Source organism: Molothrus ater, chromosome 3, assembly GCF_012460135.2.
Source record: "Molothrus ater isolate BHLD 08-10-18 breed brown headed cowbird chromosome 3, BPBGC_Mater_1.1, whole genome shotgun sequence".
NCBI lineage: Eukaryota > Metazoa > Chordata > Aves > Passeriformes > Icteridae > Molothrus > Molothrus ater.
In genome coordinates this window covers 68,804,196-68,821,002 of record NC_050480.2, presented here as the reverse complement: position 1 = coordinate 68,821,002, position 16,807 = coordinate 68,804,196, and the positions used below count along the sequence as shown (strand labels likewise).

Below are 16,807 nucleotides of genomic sequence, written 5' to 3'. Positions count from 1 at the left end.
TGATAGTAATAGTTTGTCCTGAGTAAAAAGTAAGGGAGGAACATCTAGCTCCTTTCTAGCAGGAATGTCACTCTCTTAGCAATGTCACCTTCTCTTAGGATGAAGCTTTTAGTGGTATGGAGATGGGCACAAGAATGCACAACTAGTGCAAGCTTGGGGCTTGCTTTACAGCAGGATGCTGCCATGCCACAGTCACACTCCAGCCCTCCCATATCCAGCACCTGAGAAATTCACAGAGATGTCCAGGAGGGTCCAATGATTTTATTCATGTTGCTGTTATCATGGGATGTTGGTTTAATGATTGAGATTTGGGTTGTAAAAGAAGTGGGGTGCTGGTCTTGACGCTTTGTTTTGTTCCTTTCCTGCAGAATTCGATCCGGCACAACTTGTCACTCCACAGCCGATTCGTCAGGGTGCAGAATGAAGGCACCGGGAAAAGCTCTTGGTGGATGATCAATCCAGATGGTGGAAAAGGCGGCAAGGCGCCCCGGAGGCGCGCTGTGTCAATGGACAACAGCAACAAGTACACCAAGAGCAGAGGGCGGGCAGCGAAGAAAAAGGCAGCCCTGCAGACAGCCCAGGAGACAAGTGAGGACAGCCCTTCCCAGGTCTCCAAGTGGCCAGGGAGTCCCACCTCCCGCAGCAGCGACGAGCTGGATGCATGGACAGATTTTCGCTCCCGTACAAATTCAAACGCCAGTACGATCAGTGGCCGCTTGTCACCAATTTTGGCAAGCACCGAGCTCGATGATGTTCAAGATGATGATGCTCCACTTTCTCCCATGCTGTACAGTAGTCCATCGAGCTTGTCCCCGTCGGTAAACAAACCGTGCACTGTGGAGTTGCCTAGGTTGACTGATATGGCTGGGACAATGAACTTGAATGATGGACTGACTGATAACCTCATGGATGATCTCTTGGACAATATAACACTCCCTCCTTCCCAGCAGTCACCCACAGGAGGGATAATGCAGAGAAGCTCCAGTTTTCCTTATGGTTCCAAAGGTTCAGGGCTGGGCTCCCCGTCAAGTAGTTTCAACAACGCTGTGTTTGGGCCGTCGTCCCTGAATTCCCTCCGCCAGTCACCCATGCAGACGATTCAGGAGAACAAGCAGGCCACCTTCTCTTCCATTTCTCATTACAACAACCAGACGCTGCAGGATCTCCTCACCTCTGATGCGCTTAGTCACAGCGATGTCATGATGACACAGTCTGACCCACTCATGTCACAAGCCAGCACAGCCGTGTCCGCCCAGAATTCCCGCAGGAATATAATGCTCCGCAACGACCCCATGATGTCGTTTGCCGCGCAGTCCAGCCAGGGCGGTCTGGTCAATCAGAACCTGTCCCATCACCAGCACCAGTCCCACAACTCCTCTCTTAGTGGCAGCCGTGCCTTGTCCAATTCCATCAGTAACATAGGCTTGAGTGACTCCAACAGCTTGGGATCCACCAAACATCAGCAGTCACCTGTCAATCAGTCTATGCAAGCACTTTCTGACCCGCTGTCAGGCTCCTCTTTGTACTCCTCTAGCGTGAACCTCCCGGTCATGGGACACGAGAAGTTCCCCAGTGACTTGGACCTGGACATTTTCAATGGGAGCCTGGAGTGTGACATGGAGTCCATTATCCGCAGTGAACTCATGGATGCCGATGGGCTGGATTTTAACTTTGATTCCCTCATCTCAGCTCAGAACGTTGTCAGTCTGAATGTGGGGAACTTCACTGGTGCTAAACAGGCTTCATCACAGAGTTGGGTACCAGGCTGAAGGATCTTTGAGAACAGGGAAAACGGGCAAACAGGTCAGTGCCCCATAGATGTGGTAAAATAATTGGTTCCTTAGTTTTATTGGAGTTTGCACTGAACCCTTAATAGTTAGTGCTCACTAATAATAGTAATTTGGCTTGTGATGGCTTGCTGTGTGTTGGTATGCAACAGGCACAACCAAGAAACGTGGAGGTGTGGAAGGAAACGAGGCTAAGCTATAAAAGCTGCTCGACTGCAACACTGTCGGCACGCATCTGGTGTTCAGCGCCCTTCTTAATTTAGGCATGAGAAATGTTAATGACAAATCAGGCAAACCAAGGTGGAATATTTGTGGTTTTTAGGAATCACAGAGCTCTAACTCGTCTTTGAAGTCGCAACAGATGGATTCCCTCTTGCAGCCGATGCCACGTGTACCCAAGCTGTGTTACACAGGGATGGGGCGAGAGGCTCTGCAGTCAGTGGAGCAGAGTTGCTCTGGGGGAGGAGGAAGAGTGTCTTTGCAAGATCAGAGCACTCACTTGGGATCAGGTGTGTGGGACAGATCTGGACAGAATCAGAGTTGTGCTGCTGCTGTGGCTTAGCAACACTAGCAAAGTTGTTTGGGTTTGCTTTTTTGTAAAATTGTATTTCTTGGCCAAAAAAAGGTATCAAATGGAGGAATTATATATTGGTGGGATCCTGGTCTCAGGAATGTCCTGGCCTACTTAATGTTTTAAGTATGCAATAACTGTTTTCCTCCTCCCCCCTCCCTGAATGGGGGAGGAGGAAAAAACATCTTTTTCTTTTGGACTCCTCCAAGAGTATATCTGTAGATTTAGGTTCTGACATAGGTGTTTTTCAAATGTTAGCTTCTTCAGATTAATTTTTTTTCAAGATTGATGTGGTTTTTTTCTGTTGCTTCTTTTCCACAGCTGGGGGCTTGTAATCATTGTTTCTGTCATTCTTTTGTGATTCTTCAGGATCCTGCCCATACCTCTGCCTGCTCACACATACGTATTCCCTGACTCATAGGGCAGGTGCCACACGAAGTGCCCTTTCTCCTTTGTTTATTTATTAGTATAAGGGAGTAAATTTCAAAATGTAGTAGGATAAAAGGTTAGCTATAAATTATTGAAAGTGTTCTATTAACTTCAGAATAGTATGTAGAGCATCTCAGTGGTGAGGTAAAATGAGGCATTCATTCAGTTTACAGCTTACTTCCAGCTTTCTTATTTTCCAGGTGAAGGACAGAAAGAGGGAGTCCTGTGTCCTTTGACTTTACAGTGCATAATTTGCCCCTTTCATCTTTAATTGTGTTTTCATTCACTGTTTCACAGTTAGATGTTCAAGGGGAAGCTTTGTGGTAGGTGAGCAGCAGTGGTGAACCTGGAGAATGTTTTCCTGTTTCCTGTGTGTACGGAGCACCTCAGGATACGTGCTGTGATCTGCTCTCTGTGAGGGACAACAAGGCTGCCCAGGCAGCCTCCTTTCAGTCCACCTGCAAAGCTTCCCCGCTCTGATGGAGTTGTTGGTGTGCACAGTCCTTTCTCTGTCAGTGCAAGGATTTGCTCTGGTTCTTGCACATCTTCTCACTCTTAGCAAGAGCCTTGCAGTGCTCAGCCAGGAGATGGGCTGCGGAGAAGGCCTGTAGAGGACACCACATCCCACAAACCCTGAGCAAGGCAGCAATGTGGCAATGCCAGGGCCACAGATGAATTTTGGGGTTTCTTCAGTTCTGGTTGTGGAGAATTTAGGAAAAGAAAGGGGGGAAAAAAGAGATTTGATTCAAAATTGAGGAAGCCAAAGTTTGCAGCAGGTCAGGCTTGCTGACCGCTTATCTCTTCCTTCAGGTGTGTGTGCTGCGTGGATTTAAAAACCTTCATTGCATGATGTAAAAAAAAAAAGGCTGTAGGGACTTCATTGCTGTGCAACATCCAGCGGTACAATCTGTCAAATGGGGCCTGAAAAATAGATGTTATAGACAGTTTTGCTTGACACAAGCAAGTAGGGCAGCCTCTTGCTTCCATAGCCTCGTGTGCTGCGTGTAGGTGGCAGCCACCGAGGGGGACTTGTGTGGGGAGCATGGAGGAGACACAACACCCCACCTCCTCACTGATGCTCCCTGCTGCCTCTTCACCCTGGCTGCTGGCATCCATGGAAAGCATAGCTGCCATGATCTTTTTCAGACTGCTGCCTCTGAATAAAGGAGCTGACACATCTGTGTGAGCAGAGTCTCATTGCAGAGGACAGATTTATTAACGAGACAGCTCTCCTCGCTGGATTACTGTCCAGTCATCTGTGGAAGCCTCTCTCCCTCTCCCTGACAAGTGGACCGGCTGCTGTGGGGTGCCTCTGGTATCAGGTGCAAGCACAGATGATTTCTGCTGAGCTGGTTCATCACCCTTCCTCATCTGTAAAGCAGCACTCTTTGAGAGTTTGCCTCCCTGTGAGCATCTTGTGTTTTGATAGGGGCTTCTCGCATGACATCAGATGCGATCGTTCTGAATTGGTTTTCTTGGTTACTTCTCCACTGCAGCAGTAGGGATCCCTGAATTAAAATCTTCTCTCAGCAATGTTCATGGCCCCAGTAATGAATCTTTACAAGTCCAAAGACTGGGGTATGTTTTTGGCAGAACAGCCTGGCAATTGCTTACGTTAAATCCGTTTCACTAGGGCAGCCAGGTGTGCTTTGCAGGCAGGCAAAAGTGGTTACAATGGATTATTGGCATACCTAGGAATAGTGAGTGCTGTGTGTTCTATTAAAAATAAGAGAAACATTGGAGTCAGTTTTCAGGAAGAAAAGAAAGAAGGCAAATACACAGGTATTTAATTTATACATACTTAGGTATTGAGGGAGGTTTACTTTGGAAGAAAATCAACTACAGTTTCTTCATAGGGAAATTAAAAAACCCTGCAGGAGATGCCACTGTTGCAGGTTTAGTGGCTGTGCACGTTTGCTGCACACAAGCCTGTGCATGGTCCCTGCAAAGAACCCTGGCCAGTCCCACCCCACCAACCTGTGCCCATGAGGCTGCCCAGGCCCAGCCTTTCAGAGGGCCCTCATTGAGGCATATAAATGAATTTGGGTTCGGTTTGGTTTTTTTTTCCTATTACAAGAAGGAATAGAGAAAATAATTTTTTTTTTCTTGCTTTATTCACTCAGTCATAATTTCCCCCTCTTATACTGCCTGGGGCCTCTGTTCCTCTCTCTCTACCTACTTTCCAAAAGCACTGCATAATGCCCTCCACCCACTCAGATAATCATCACCTTGGTATTTCAGAGGGTTTAGCAATAAATAGGCATCACTATTCCTTCACCTGTCTCTAGAATACCTTTTATTTTGAAATTAATGGGTCCTTCTCTTAGACTGTGTTTCCCACAACTCTGCACTTTGCTCCAGGGTCTGTCTCACCTGACAAGTTCAAAGGGACTTGGCTTTTGCCGAGGAATAATCCCAAAAGAGAGCATCAGGGAAGACTTCAGGACTTGTGCTGCTGCCTGGAAGGTCAGGAGCTGGTGAGCAGTTGCTGCATGAGCAAACATTTTCTCCAGCACCAAAACTCATCCAAGAAGTTGCTTTTACCTGGATTGTTTCAGTGATCCAGTTTACAATGGCATCATGTAGGCAGCAATGCTGTCAGGGTTAGGCAAAGGGTGGAGAAAGGCTCAGCACGATCAGGGCAGGAACTTCTTGAGTTGGTGTCATAGTCTGAAAAACTCATCTAAGCTGCATCTTCTGAAGGAGGTTTCAGTGTGTCATTTATCAGGGTGCCTCTGGGCTCTGTAACAGAGCTGTGCTGGACTCACGTTGATTTATTTGAAAATTACATGTAAAATACTAGACAGATGAGTTAAAGTCACTCATTTTCCACTAGTATCATCTAGGTCCCACAGATTCTTACTGCAGAATACACAAGCTGCAAATAGTCACGTAACATTCACACTTGATGACTAACATCTCTGGTGAAAAAAAATCTTAGGAACCCTAACAAAATGTCTGTTAGTCATTCATTAGTCCGTATCAGCTTGGACTACTTGCCAGTTTGTTAATTGGTGTTCAGCCAATTCTCTGTACAATTCATACCTAAGACAAATTGGTCTGAGGATGACTTCATGTTTACAACACCATCTTAAAAGTAAAAATCGGTAGTCAAAGATCTCCATTTGGATGGAGTTTTGAATCAGAGAGTTGTGTACAGTTTGCCACAAAGGAAATGATTTTTGTTTGTTGCCAGAAAACTTCTGCCCATGAAAGCTGAATTACTGGACCTCTTACCTGATGACATGTGACTGCCTCAGGACCACAGCTGCACTTCCTTTTCTCTTATTTTGAAAAATGAGGTCTTAGGGATAGGACTGCCAGGTTTTTTACACAGAGCTAAGGTAGAGCTGTCTGCCTTCAAAAAATCTAGAGGAAATTCAAGACCAGCACATTCTGCTGCTCCATTTCTAGTAGGCCAGTGGTTAAGGTGGTGGCACTTGTAACATTTAAATGTTGTTTCTGCCAGCCCAAGTTTTGAAAGGTGGTTTTGTGACTAGCTGAACTCTACACATGCCAAGTTTAGTCTTTGATCAAAAATATCTATGTAGAAAATGTATTTTGTGGGGAACAGGGATCCCTTCAACTCCAAGGAGGGCCTGCCCTGAGCAGGCTCCTCAGTGGCTGGGGAACACATCTGTGGCAAAGGAACAAACTCTGTGCTCATGGCTGCTGGGGAGGAGGAGAGGGGATATTGTGGCAAACCCCATTGGGACTGTCCCCCATGAGGTCCCACTGAAGCTCATCAAAGCCCCTTGCATCCAGAGGCCAGTCCTGGGCTTGCTGGGATGCTGTGGCTCTTGCTGACACACAAATGAATTGCTCACTCCTTCTGGGAGTAGGGCTTTTTTGTTCTGGTATGTTTTTAATCTGGGTTTATTGTTTGGGGTTTTATTAACCCAGAGAAGAGATCTGTAAAAACCAGGATTGGCTCCACAGGCTTGTTTTGTGAGTGTAAAGCAGCTGAAGCCAGGACAGTGGTCTTATCCTGTGGTTTGGGTGTTCTTCTGGTGGTGTTTTATATAGATGTATTTTTTAGAACCTCATGCTTTGTCATGTGATTCAGCAGCAATAATTAGGCAGAAACTTGCTGTCCCTGCAGATGCTAAGATTACAGGATGACATACTCTCACCAGATGACAGCACAAACTGATATTTTTAGCACAGCCCGCATCAACTGGTCTCCCCAGTGCTTTCCTCCTTGGATCAGCAGTGCACAGGTTTTGCTACAGAATGAGTCTTTGCAAATCGTCTCTCTCATGTGAATGAGCCATAATGACTGTTTAGAGCTGCAGATCAGTGTTGGTCCCTCGGTATGCAGTTTGCCTGATAACTGGGCTGGTTACAGGTGGATTTTCTTTGTTCATTCCTTCCTTTGAGCCAGACTTTGAAATAGCCCCCATGAAAGCATGTTTTCTTGAAGAAGTGCGTAATAAGAGCTCCTTTTTAGAAACATAGCGTCATGCAGCTGAGGAAAGGTCAGGGTCTTTTTTTCATATCAATTGGGCACTCAGCCCAGGTGATGAACTGACAGCTGGAGAGGTTTAAGTCTTGTGTTGATGCCAGCCAAAAAGCCCAGATACAGTGTGGCAGTGGGAGTGCACGATGGAGTAGTACTGTTAGCCAGCCTTTCTGTCCTGGCCTGGGGAAGGGGGGATGAAGGAAGGAGCCACGCTGGGCTCCTGGTGCCAATGGTGAAGGAGCTCCAGCAGGATGTTCCCATCAGCACTGTCCCCGATCAAGGCCCGAGCGGTGTGTGGGGATGCTGACCCCGTTAAATCAGGTACCTGTGGCTGGGTGGTGGGAATGCCTGCTCTGGTCCAGTCTGCTGGGGATGTTTAATCAGCTTTTCCACTCAGATTGCTGCACAGGGTGGCAGTTATTGGAGTCTGGCAGAGGGACATCTGCTGAGCAGGAATCGGACAGGGACACAGCTCAGGCTAGCGGAAGCTGCTGTGCAGCCACGGCTGTCTGCCATTCCTCCAGGAAAAAGGCCACTTTTCCCAGATGATGCTGTGGAGAATTGCTTGTGCTTATGCACTTGTATAGCTGAGCTGAATGTCTTGCCCATTGTTTTTTCCTTGCACTGCCTGCATCTCCTGACTTGAACAGAAAGTTGGACCAGATGATGCTGATCTCTTCCAGCCTGGACTTGTATATGGTGCTGTAGAGCAGTGGGATATCAGAATAACCTGCTTATAAATAGTTGTGGCACCCCACTACAGTTCTGGCCTTTCCCAGGGCACTGGTACAGGATGAGAAAACGATCTGCTGTCTTAAATTACATTTGCTTCCAAAATACTTGGTTGTCTCCTATGGTTTGCAGTGTTCCTTGGAAGAAGAGCAGCAACAGAAGGAAAAGAGATACTTTTGTGCCTTACGTGCTTATGCAGCTACAAGCACTGCAACATTTTAGCTCCCATAAGTCCTGGTTCTGTGCTGGCATTCTTCCTCTCTTCCTCTTTCCATCCTTCAACCCTTATTCTCTGCCCCCAGTTCTGAGCTGGGAAAAATCTATTTTTATGAGCAGAATTTAAAGAGAAAAAGCAAAGTTGCAACATGCCTGAAAGTTCAGGAAATAAAGCCACATTAAGTTGCCAACTCTTTTTTTTTGTCCTTGGGCTTTGTCCCCTGACCTCAGTGTTGTCCCTCAGCACCACGCCATCCTGTGGCATCCTCGTGCAGCCTGTAGGGTGTCACTGTGGCATACCTGCTGTGGGCATTGGGATTTCCATTTATTATTGTGCTTGAAATATAAATCTCATGCTGTAGTTTTGTTGTTACAGAAAGACTGGCCACAGTAGCTATCTTCCTTACTTGTTTTTCAGCAAATTCTGATTATTTTTCAGTCTTCAGCTGTGAACCTCAGGCAGAATATTAACTTCTAACCACACGAAATCAAATCTTGCTTTTTGAGCCTACCCCCACTTCGGAGTAGAAGCTCAGTTGCTAGAAGTGATGACAAATCGAAGGGCAGAGGCACCAGAACGAATGCACATCTGTCACTAAAGGACACAAGTTTCCTTGAAAATGTTTGCTTCCCAAGTGTCTAGACAGTAAAAGTAGTTACTGGGATTTCCTGTCCCTGGAGAGTTGCAAAGTGGTACCCAGGGAGAATGCTTGTTTTACAGACCTCTGAAGGTTGATATTTTCCAACATGAGATCCACTGAACAAGCCTTCCAGCCAAATCAGGAGATCCATGTTAGGCTGCCATACAGAGGAGCTGTGTGTTGGCAGTGCAGATTCTCATACCATAATTGTGTAAAGGAGCACACAGCTTTTCTTCCAGCAGAAAGCTTCATGTGCTGGTGGCTGTGCTGGCTCACTGATAATCCAGGGCACATTGTCTACACCCTGCTCTGGGGAGCATCACCATGTCACCTTTCTGTTCTGAAGAAATTTCCAGTGCTTCATAATTGGCACCACTGGGAATCAAAGGGAGAAATCCACAGGTGGCAGATGATTCTTCAGAGCTGCTCTGATGGTGCACAAGCTGGCATGGGGCTTGGGAGTCCGGTTAAGTGGTGAAATGATATGAGACAGAGGTGAAGAAATGTTGTTGCTGGAGGGAGATTAGAACTGGTCAGCTTGGCCGCAGAGTGAAATGAGAGTAGCATTTGTAACTGGTCAGTAGCAAGGTAGAGGGTGGGAGGGCAGAGAATAGGACAGAAGAAAGGGGCATCTCATCTCCTGCGTGATTGTTTGCAAAGCTTTTGGCAAGGCATGTTCCAACAGGACAAGGGTAATGGTTTTTAACCAGAAGAGGGTAGATTTAGAAAAAATAATAGGAAAGACTTTTTTTATAATGAGGGTGGTAAAACACCACAACAGGTTGCCCAGTGAGGTGGTGGATGACCCATCCCTGAAAGTGCTCCAGGCCAGCTTGGATGGGGCTCTGAGCAAACGGATCTAGTTGAAGATGTTCTTGCTTACTTCAGGGGGATTGGACTAGACAATCTATTAGGTCCCTGCCAGCCCAAAACATTCTATGATTCTGTGATAAATGAAGGCATAACTGGAGCACTTGTTTCCCTGCCTTGATACAGTTTTCATCACTGTGGGATAGCCAGCTGCTAACTCAGGGTAAATAAGCTTTTTGTGGTGAGACAGAAAGCAAGACTGTGTGTGTCTGCTACAGATGTTAACAGGGTAATTTGAAGGCAGGCAGGTTAAGACTTTGATCTAGCTCTTTTCATTTTTAATCCATTTGCAAAGTCCATGTAAGCAGAGGTGTGAAAATAGAACATAGTTTGGTTTTGCTATATGATGCACACCTCAGCTGTGCATCTGTCTCCAAAATGTTGGCACTGTCTGAAGTACAGGTCCCACAAGAAAAAATATTTGGCAGTGCCACTTCCACAAAAGATGCTCAGCTTAACCCATCCTCCAGTTTTTTCCTCATCACTTGGTTTCATAGGATAATGCTTCACATAGATTTTTAATTTAAACATTAAGCAGTACTCTGGTGCTTTATTGGGAGTTTCTGTACTCTTTTACTTTTAATCAATAGCTTTATTCAAAGTCAGCAAGACTTCTCACATGTGCCACAGTTAAGTCCATGCTCAACATAACTGGCAGCTGCCTGAGAGGGAGCTGACTTGCTGGGCTGTGGCATTTGGGACACGAGCCTTGCCTTCAGAGGGTGTTGTGCTTTGGGAAGTCACTCATTTCCAGCCCCCTCTGGTGCTCAGGCTTTAAGAAACAGAGAAATGCGCTTGCACTTATTTGAGCTGCTTGTGAGCCACTGGCCAGGTTTTACTGGGGGCTGCCAGGCCTGTCTGGGTATCTCCTGCTGACATTGTTACGGCCATCGGGGCACACCAAATGGAGTCATTGGCAGGCAGTCGCATTAACGAACGGCCAGCCTTAATTTGCCCTTTGAAAATGAAGAAATCAATATGTTGATCCAGTCAGAAATCCCTTTATTCACAAAATAGTCTACCCCAAACCCCTCCACATAATTAAGGCTAAAGCCAAATTTTGTTTGGGTGAAATGCACAATCTGTCTGCTCCCTAAGCTGTGCTGAATGAAGTTCTCCCCTAATGGCACAGGGAGCAGCTGTCACACTGTTGCTTTAATAACCATGAGACAAAATGATTAAATTTCCATCAATCATTTAGCATTATCAGAATAGGTCATTTTAATAAATTGTTATCATAGGATCAGTGCCTGGCACCTTAGACAGGAGACAGTTTGAGTGATCCTCCTTGCAGGAGATGCCCATCCTAGTTAAAGCAGCAGTTCCACTAAATCCGCCATTTTTCATGAGGGTGCCTGCTATCAGGGTCTTTTCAAAATAAAGACATTCCTGTAATCAACTCAATGGTTTTTTGGTTTCAGCCAGTGTCCCCTTGTTCTTGCACTGTATAAAAAATCATCAATCTTTCGTCTTGGGGAAAATCCTCAAAAGGCAATACGTGTGAGGTGTGAGGGGACTAAACCCTGTTTTCAGAAGCCATTTCAGAGCCAGAAGCTACATGCCCAGCAATACAGATGTCTACCAAGTGAACTTTCTGAAAATGTGAGAGGATTTCATGGGAATGTTTAAATGTACATACTTTCCAAAACCCTATGTGGTGTTTGCCTATATCTCTAAGCCACTGAATACCTTTAAAACTCTGTCCCCTTGCCCCCCTTCATTGAAATGTTCATCTGTTTTCAGTGTTTTACCTACTTACCATGTTTCTTCATAGTTATCTCAGTGTTGTATCCAAGGTGTCTTCCCCATGCTTCTCTCTCCTCAGAGAAGTTTCTTGGCTAGAGAATGAGATAGACCCTAACCCAGTTTTTAAAGCCAGCTGGACCCTGTCTGTTGCTGGTGTATTGTGTGAGCAGGAAAATGGAAAACCCCAAAGTCCACACTGAAATTCGTGGCTCCTTACTGTTTGTCTTAAGCATCCTCTTCATCTGTCCTTCAAGGGTGGTGGTGGATGTCAAACACTAAGAGAAGATTTATTCAGCTTTTTGGTGATGCTGAGAAAAGGTGATTGTGAAAAATGGAGAAAAGCTGGAAGATGTTTTATTGCTTCTACCTGGAAATATGTTTAACAAATAGACAGTGCACTGGGTTTCTGTAAATCAGACTTGACCATCATTTTTCATCAGAGAGAGGGTTTTTCTGTCCTGTTTGGGAGCAGCTAAGCCATCAAATAAACACATGAACCTTGGCAAGGGAAAAGTATTTTCAGGCAGGGTCATCTTATTCCTTGCTATATGTTTGAAGTTCCTGGGTGCAAACATACCTGAAATGTTCCTCAGTGTAAGCTGTTGTTTTGTTTGGATGTTTGCTTGGTTGCCTTTGTTATTGTGGTGGGTTTTTTTTTTTGTTTTGTTGGGTTTTTTTTAATTTTTGTTTGTTTTTTCTACAAACAGTAATCTCACTGTCTTTTTTTCTTTTTCTTCTCCAGGCCCTCAAACTGACACGAGATGTAGAGAGAGAACCCTTTGCCAAATCTGCTGTCAGCAAGTGGACAGTGATACTGTTTACAGCTTACGACCTTTGTGAACCCTGCATTATTTTCCTAATGAAGCAGACTGTTAATAGGCCCCTTACTGGAGTGAAGAATCTACTTTTTTTTCTCCCTCTTTTTCTTTTTTTTTTTTTTTCTTTTTTTGTTGAAAATTGAACTCATTCTGAAGTATGCAAAATCTTCCTTTTCTGGGATGGCCAAGCACCTGTTGTGGAGACAATGTTCAGCACCATCCTGTTGAGAACACGCTGTGTAGCCTTTACACTAGTTACTTGTCAATGAGTATGTGGTGTTTCAATATATTAATGGTTTATGGGATGTTTTAAGTTGGTTTTTCTTTTTGGAGGTTTTCCCTATCTGCCCACCCTCCCCCCCTACAGCCTCCAGTTTGATTTCTGTAGATTTTGAACCATTTTTGCTTTCTCTCCCTGGGGAATCTGAGGCACTCTGCACACGAATGGAAATGACTGTAACCCAGCACCGCTCAGGTGTCAGGGTTTTCTGAAGGTACAGCGTTTGTCAGTCCTGTCAGCCAGCTGGATTCCAGAGAGGGGATGTGTGTGGCCTGCTTGTTTGTTGGGTTGGTTGGTTTGTTTCTTCCTTATTCTTTCCTTAAGTTTAATGGTACACCCCTGTTTTCCGTAAGGGTCAGCCCAGAGCTGGTTGCAAAGCAGGGGAAGCTGGTGAGTGCCTCTTGGCTCATGAGGACAGACTGACAGCGGGTGCCACTGCCCTCACATGCACCGAGGCAGGAGCCCCTCTCCTGCCCGCTGGAGCAGGCTCCCCTCCTGCCTTAGGTTAGCAAAGCTGCCCTCACTGCTGTGGGGGGCTGGTGAGGGTTACAGGCTGAGCTGCCACACGAGGTGGATGTAGTCACCTGTAGAGATGTTGTTTGGAAGCACAGGAATTAAAGGAAACCGAGCGGCTGCGCGTCGGCAGGTGACTTGCAGTGACAATGCCAGGAGCTGAGGCACAGATCACTGCAGGTGTGTTATGGCATTAGTGATCCTGTTTATTTTTGTTGTTGTTGTTGTTTTGGACATATCCTTGATTATTTTTTCCTTCTCATTATGTATAATCCATTGTGGCAGAAGAAGCAGGAGTGGGAATGGCACAGTATCATGCAAATGGCTTTTCATACGAGCATAGATTGTAGCAGGATAAATGACACTGAAAGACAAGGCAGTTTTATATATTTTGCTTCTAAGACTTTCTTTTGTAAAATGGATAATAATTAATAATAATAATGAATAAAAGGTATGGTGCTGTATAGATCCTCTCTATAATCTGGAAAGTTTGATTACTTTTTATTAGTATCTGGGGGAGGGAGGGATACAAAAAAAGAGGGGAAAACACCAGTGGTACATAGGAATTTGGTATGAAGAGGTTCTGAATAGGACAGTGTATACATAATTCTCCAAAGCGATATATGAAGTTTTTTTTTTCCTTTGCATAAAAGCATTATGCATATAAATATATAAATATATTTTATTATGTACAGAAATGAATCATTATGCATGGATGTTAGGAAGACAAAACTAGCATTTTAACCCAAGGTCTCAGTGCATGAGTTCCCACCGACCCGTGTCCCATGCAATGTGGAGTGACTCCCTCTCGCCACTGCCACCACACATGCACAGTCATGCACCAACACTCACACGCATTCGTGGGCCCTTCCTCACTCCTTACCTTCCAGGTCCCTGAGGTGATTTTGGTGAAACAATGGCTCCTAGTGTGATGGAAGTTTTGGTTTTTTACCGTAGCCCCCATGCTGTTCTCTCATAAAGATGCACCTCTTGGTTTCTCCCCCCAGTTACGACTCTGTAGGCTCTGTGCAGTTCTGGGTAGCATAGCCCTGTAGCATATCGCATATCAACTCTTTCAAGCAGCCAAGGGTTTATCATTTGCCTTTTAAAAAAACTTCTCTTTTCTTTTTACACTGAGGGGTTCTATTTGTTAGCATGTGGCCTAGTTTATTACATTCATTGGAGCTGGCTGGTGCACATTACCCATGTCTATCAGCAACCAGCTTCCCAGGATGCTTGTGTGGCACAGCTGGGCACCCTGCTTACCTGAGTCCAGTTGCAGGCACCTTTTACTGAAATTGGTCAAGAGGTCATCACTGGCCTCCCCTGAGCATGTGCCATTAGCCCTTATCTTCCTGGTACACCCCAAAATGTGAGTGTATGCTGAAGGACTTCCCTCTGGTGTTTCTTTCACTGAGGCTTCTCTGCAGCTGCTGCCCTGAGACTGGACTTGTGCCCCAGCCCCATGTTCTGGCTGTCAGCAGAGCTCACTCAGTGGCTCCCCGTGCTGAGGTGCAGCTTTTGATCCCTACACAGATGAGCCTCCAGTGAGACCCATGGTGCTGCCCAAAGACCCCTTGTCACTGACAGATCAGTAAAGCCTCACACGATGGTATGGCCAAAGTCAGCAAACCCCATAATTTATTTTTTTCTTAATACAGATACAGTTCTTGTCTTGTCAAAGGCAAGGGAAGGCCTGTTGAAAAATGAAAAGGCTGCAAATTCTGCTCTGTTCCAGCAACTTAGCCTGCTTGGGTTCAGAGGAACTGCTTTCCACTGGCAGAAATGAGAGATGGAGCGATGGCCTGCTCTGTTCAGAAAATGGAGAAAAACCACTTGGTTTAGAGACAGCCCATCAATGGCAGAAAAGTTTTTTTTAAAAGAAACAATAAAAGCATTAGTGGCTGAAAGGCTTAACCTGCCTCCCAGCAATGTCAAGGGGAGCATTTCCATTGGCGTGGCTGGAACAGCTTGGGCCCCTGCTTTGGAGAACATCCCAGCACTCACTGAAGAGGGATGGACCTGGCCAGCCTCTTCAGTTTGGTTTGGTTTCTATCACTCAGTTTTGGGGCCAAAATTTCAAGCAGAAGTGCCTGGTATCAGGCACCAAACGTTGGGGACTCCAGCGTGGCCGCAGGGGATGAGCTGCTCTGCCCTCATGGCTTCTTGAAGGACGGGGAGGGACAGGTCCCGCCAGGCCCAGGGGAAGGTCATCGCCCTCTTCACCTGCTGAGGTGCCCAGCAAAGGCCCTTTACTCCAGAGGTGCTAGATAAATCTCCCTGAATTCAAAGGGCCAGTTGTTAAGGTGTCAAAATTAAGCCTTGAATAGTTAGTTTGAGGAACTTACATTTTGAAAATTTGGCCTTTGAGTCTTTGAACATGTTTATGCCTAGGAGTTGTCCTTGTGAAATCATGTCAAACAGATGAAGGTCAAGGTCACAATTACATGGTTGGCTTTTCAACACTTGGACTAAACAAAAGGTCTAAAAAGGTGTTATTTATGCAGTTTCTAGTCACAGGTTGGGGCTTGATTTAATGATTTTGTAAAAGAAATTTTCTTTGAAGAATAATCGGATAGTTAAACACTGCTTAACTCCAGAAATTTTTGTGCCACTGCTTAAAAAATTACCTTTTAGGTCATGTATTTCTCCAAAATTATATCATTGCTTGGCAATTGGTGTCCTGTAAGTGTTTCAAGTACACAGTATACCTTTTGGAGTTGCCAACAGATGCGAAGGGGGACCAGATACATTTCGTAACTATGGGTTGGAAAAAATGGATTGTACATTTGGCTTCACATGTTTAACTTTTTTTTTAAAAAGTTGCATGATTGGAAAAAATATGTATACAGTATCTGTAAAACTGTTTTATCTGTTTCTGTTTCAAGCCATGTAAATTGGAAGAATATTAAATCCACAGCCTTATCGCGCATGGCCGTCTTTACATACCGAAGAGCTGAACAGTTTATACTTTTCATTTGGGCTATCTTGTACTTTCATTTGAAAGCAGACACTCTCATGTTGCAGTCTTACTGAGGATTTTATATTTAAAAAAAAAAAAAAAAAAAAGGAAAACAAAGAAAAAAGATGCTGCCCTGGAGGAATATATTACCTTACTACTCAGAGGTTGGAAGGAAGTTTGTTTTGGAGCAAAACCTGCCCCTTTCCAAATGAAGTAGAGATGCAGTGCTTACTCCACTTGGTGTTAGTAGATATTGCCTTGTGTATTCCATTTTAAATTGTAATCTAGTTTGTAAAAGAGATGGTGACGCATGTAAATAAAGCATAATGGATCTCTACATTGCACATTTGCCTTTGCTCTGTTTTATTGTGTCACAGACAGATGTGTGTTTACACAGGACCTGGAGAAGGGGTGACTTTCAAGCAGCAAGTGAAAATGGCTGGTGGGGTGCTTGTGGCTGGGCAGGGGTCCCCAGCCTGCATCCCCTAATATCTGTCAATGCATATTGACATGGGCCTTGGCCCTTCAATCCTTCAGCCGAGCCAGTGTAGTTTTGGTGCTCAAATAACCCCCAGGAGGATCATTTACTGCTGCTAAAAAATCACAAAGTTCTCTTGAATCTGGGGACAGAGGGGGGTTTTCCCCACAGGTGGCAGCTGCACTGTGCCAGCTGCAGACCAGCTCTCCTGACCTGGGAGAGAACCAGTCCGACCGCAGACCCGTCCAGAGAAGGGTTACACCTCCCACCAGGGGCTGGCTGGGTTTCAAACTGTCTTTGAA

General features: G+C 45.3%; 1 protein-coding gene across 1 annotated transcript in view; it reads left to right on the top strand.

Moving 5' to 3' along the window:
* The window catches only part of FOXO3 (forkhead box O3), an 87,907-nt gene extending 71,536 nt beyond the window's left edge, over positions 1 to 16,371 (top strand). Inside the window, exons 2-3 of the mRNA XM_036379890.1 lie at positions 369 to 1,803; positions 12,197 to 16,371. Coding sequence (XP_036235783.1) covers positions 369 to 1,769 — 1,401 coding nt within the window. The 3' untranslated portion in view covers positions 1,770 to 1,803; positions 12,197 to 16,371. The remainder of the gene's footprint in view (positions 1 to 368; positions 1,804 to 12,196) is intronic.
* Positions 16,372 to 16,807: the final 436 nt, after the last annotated feature.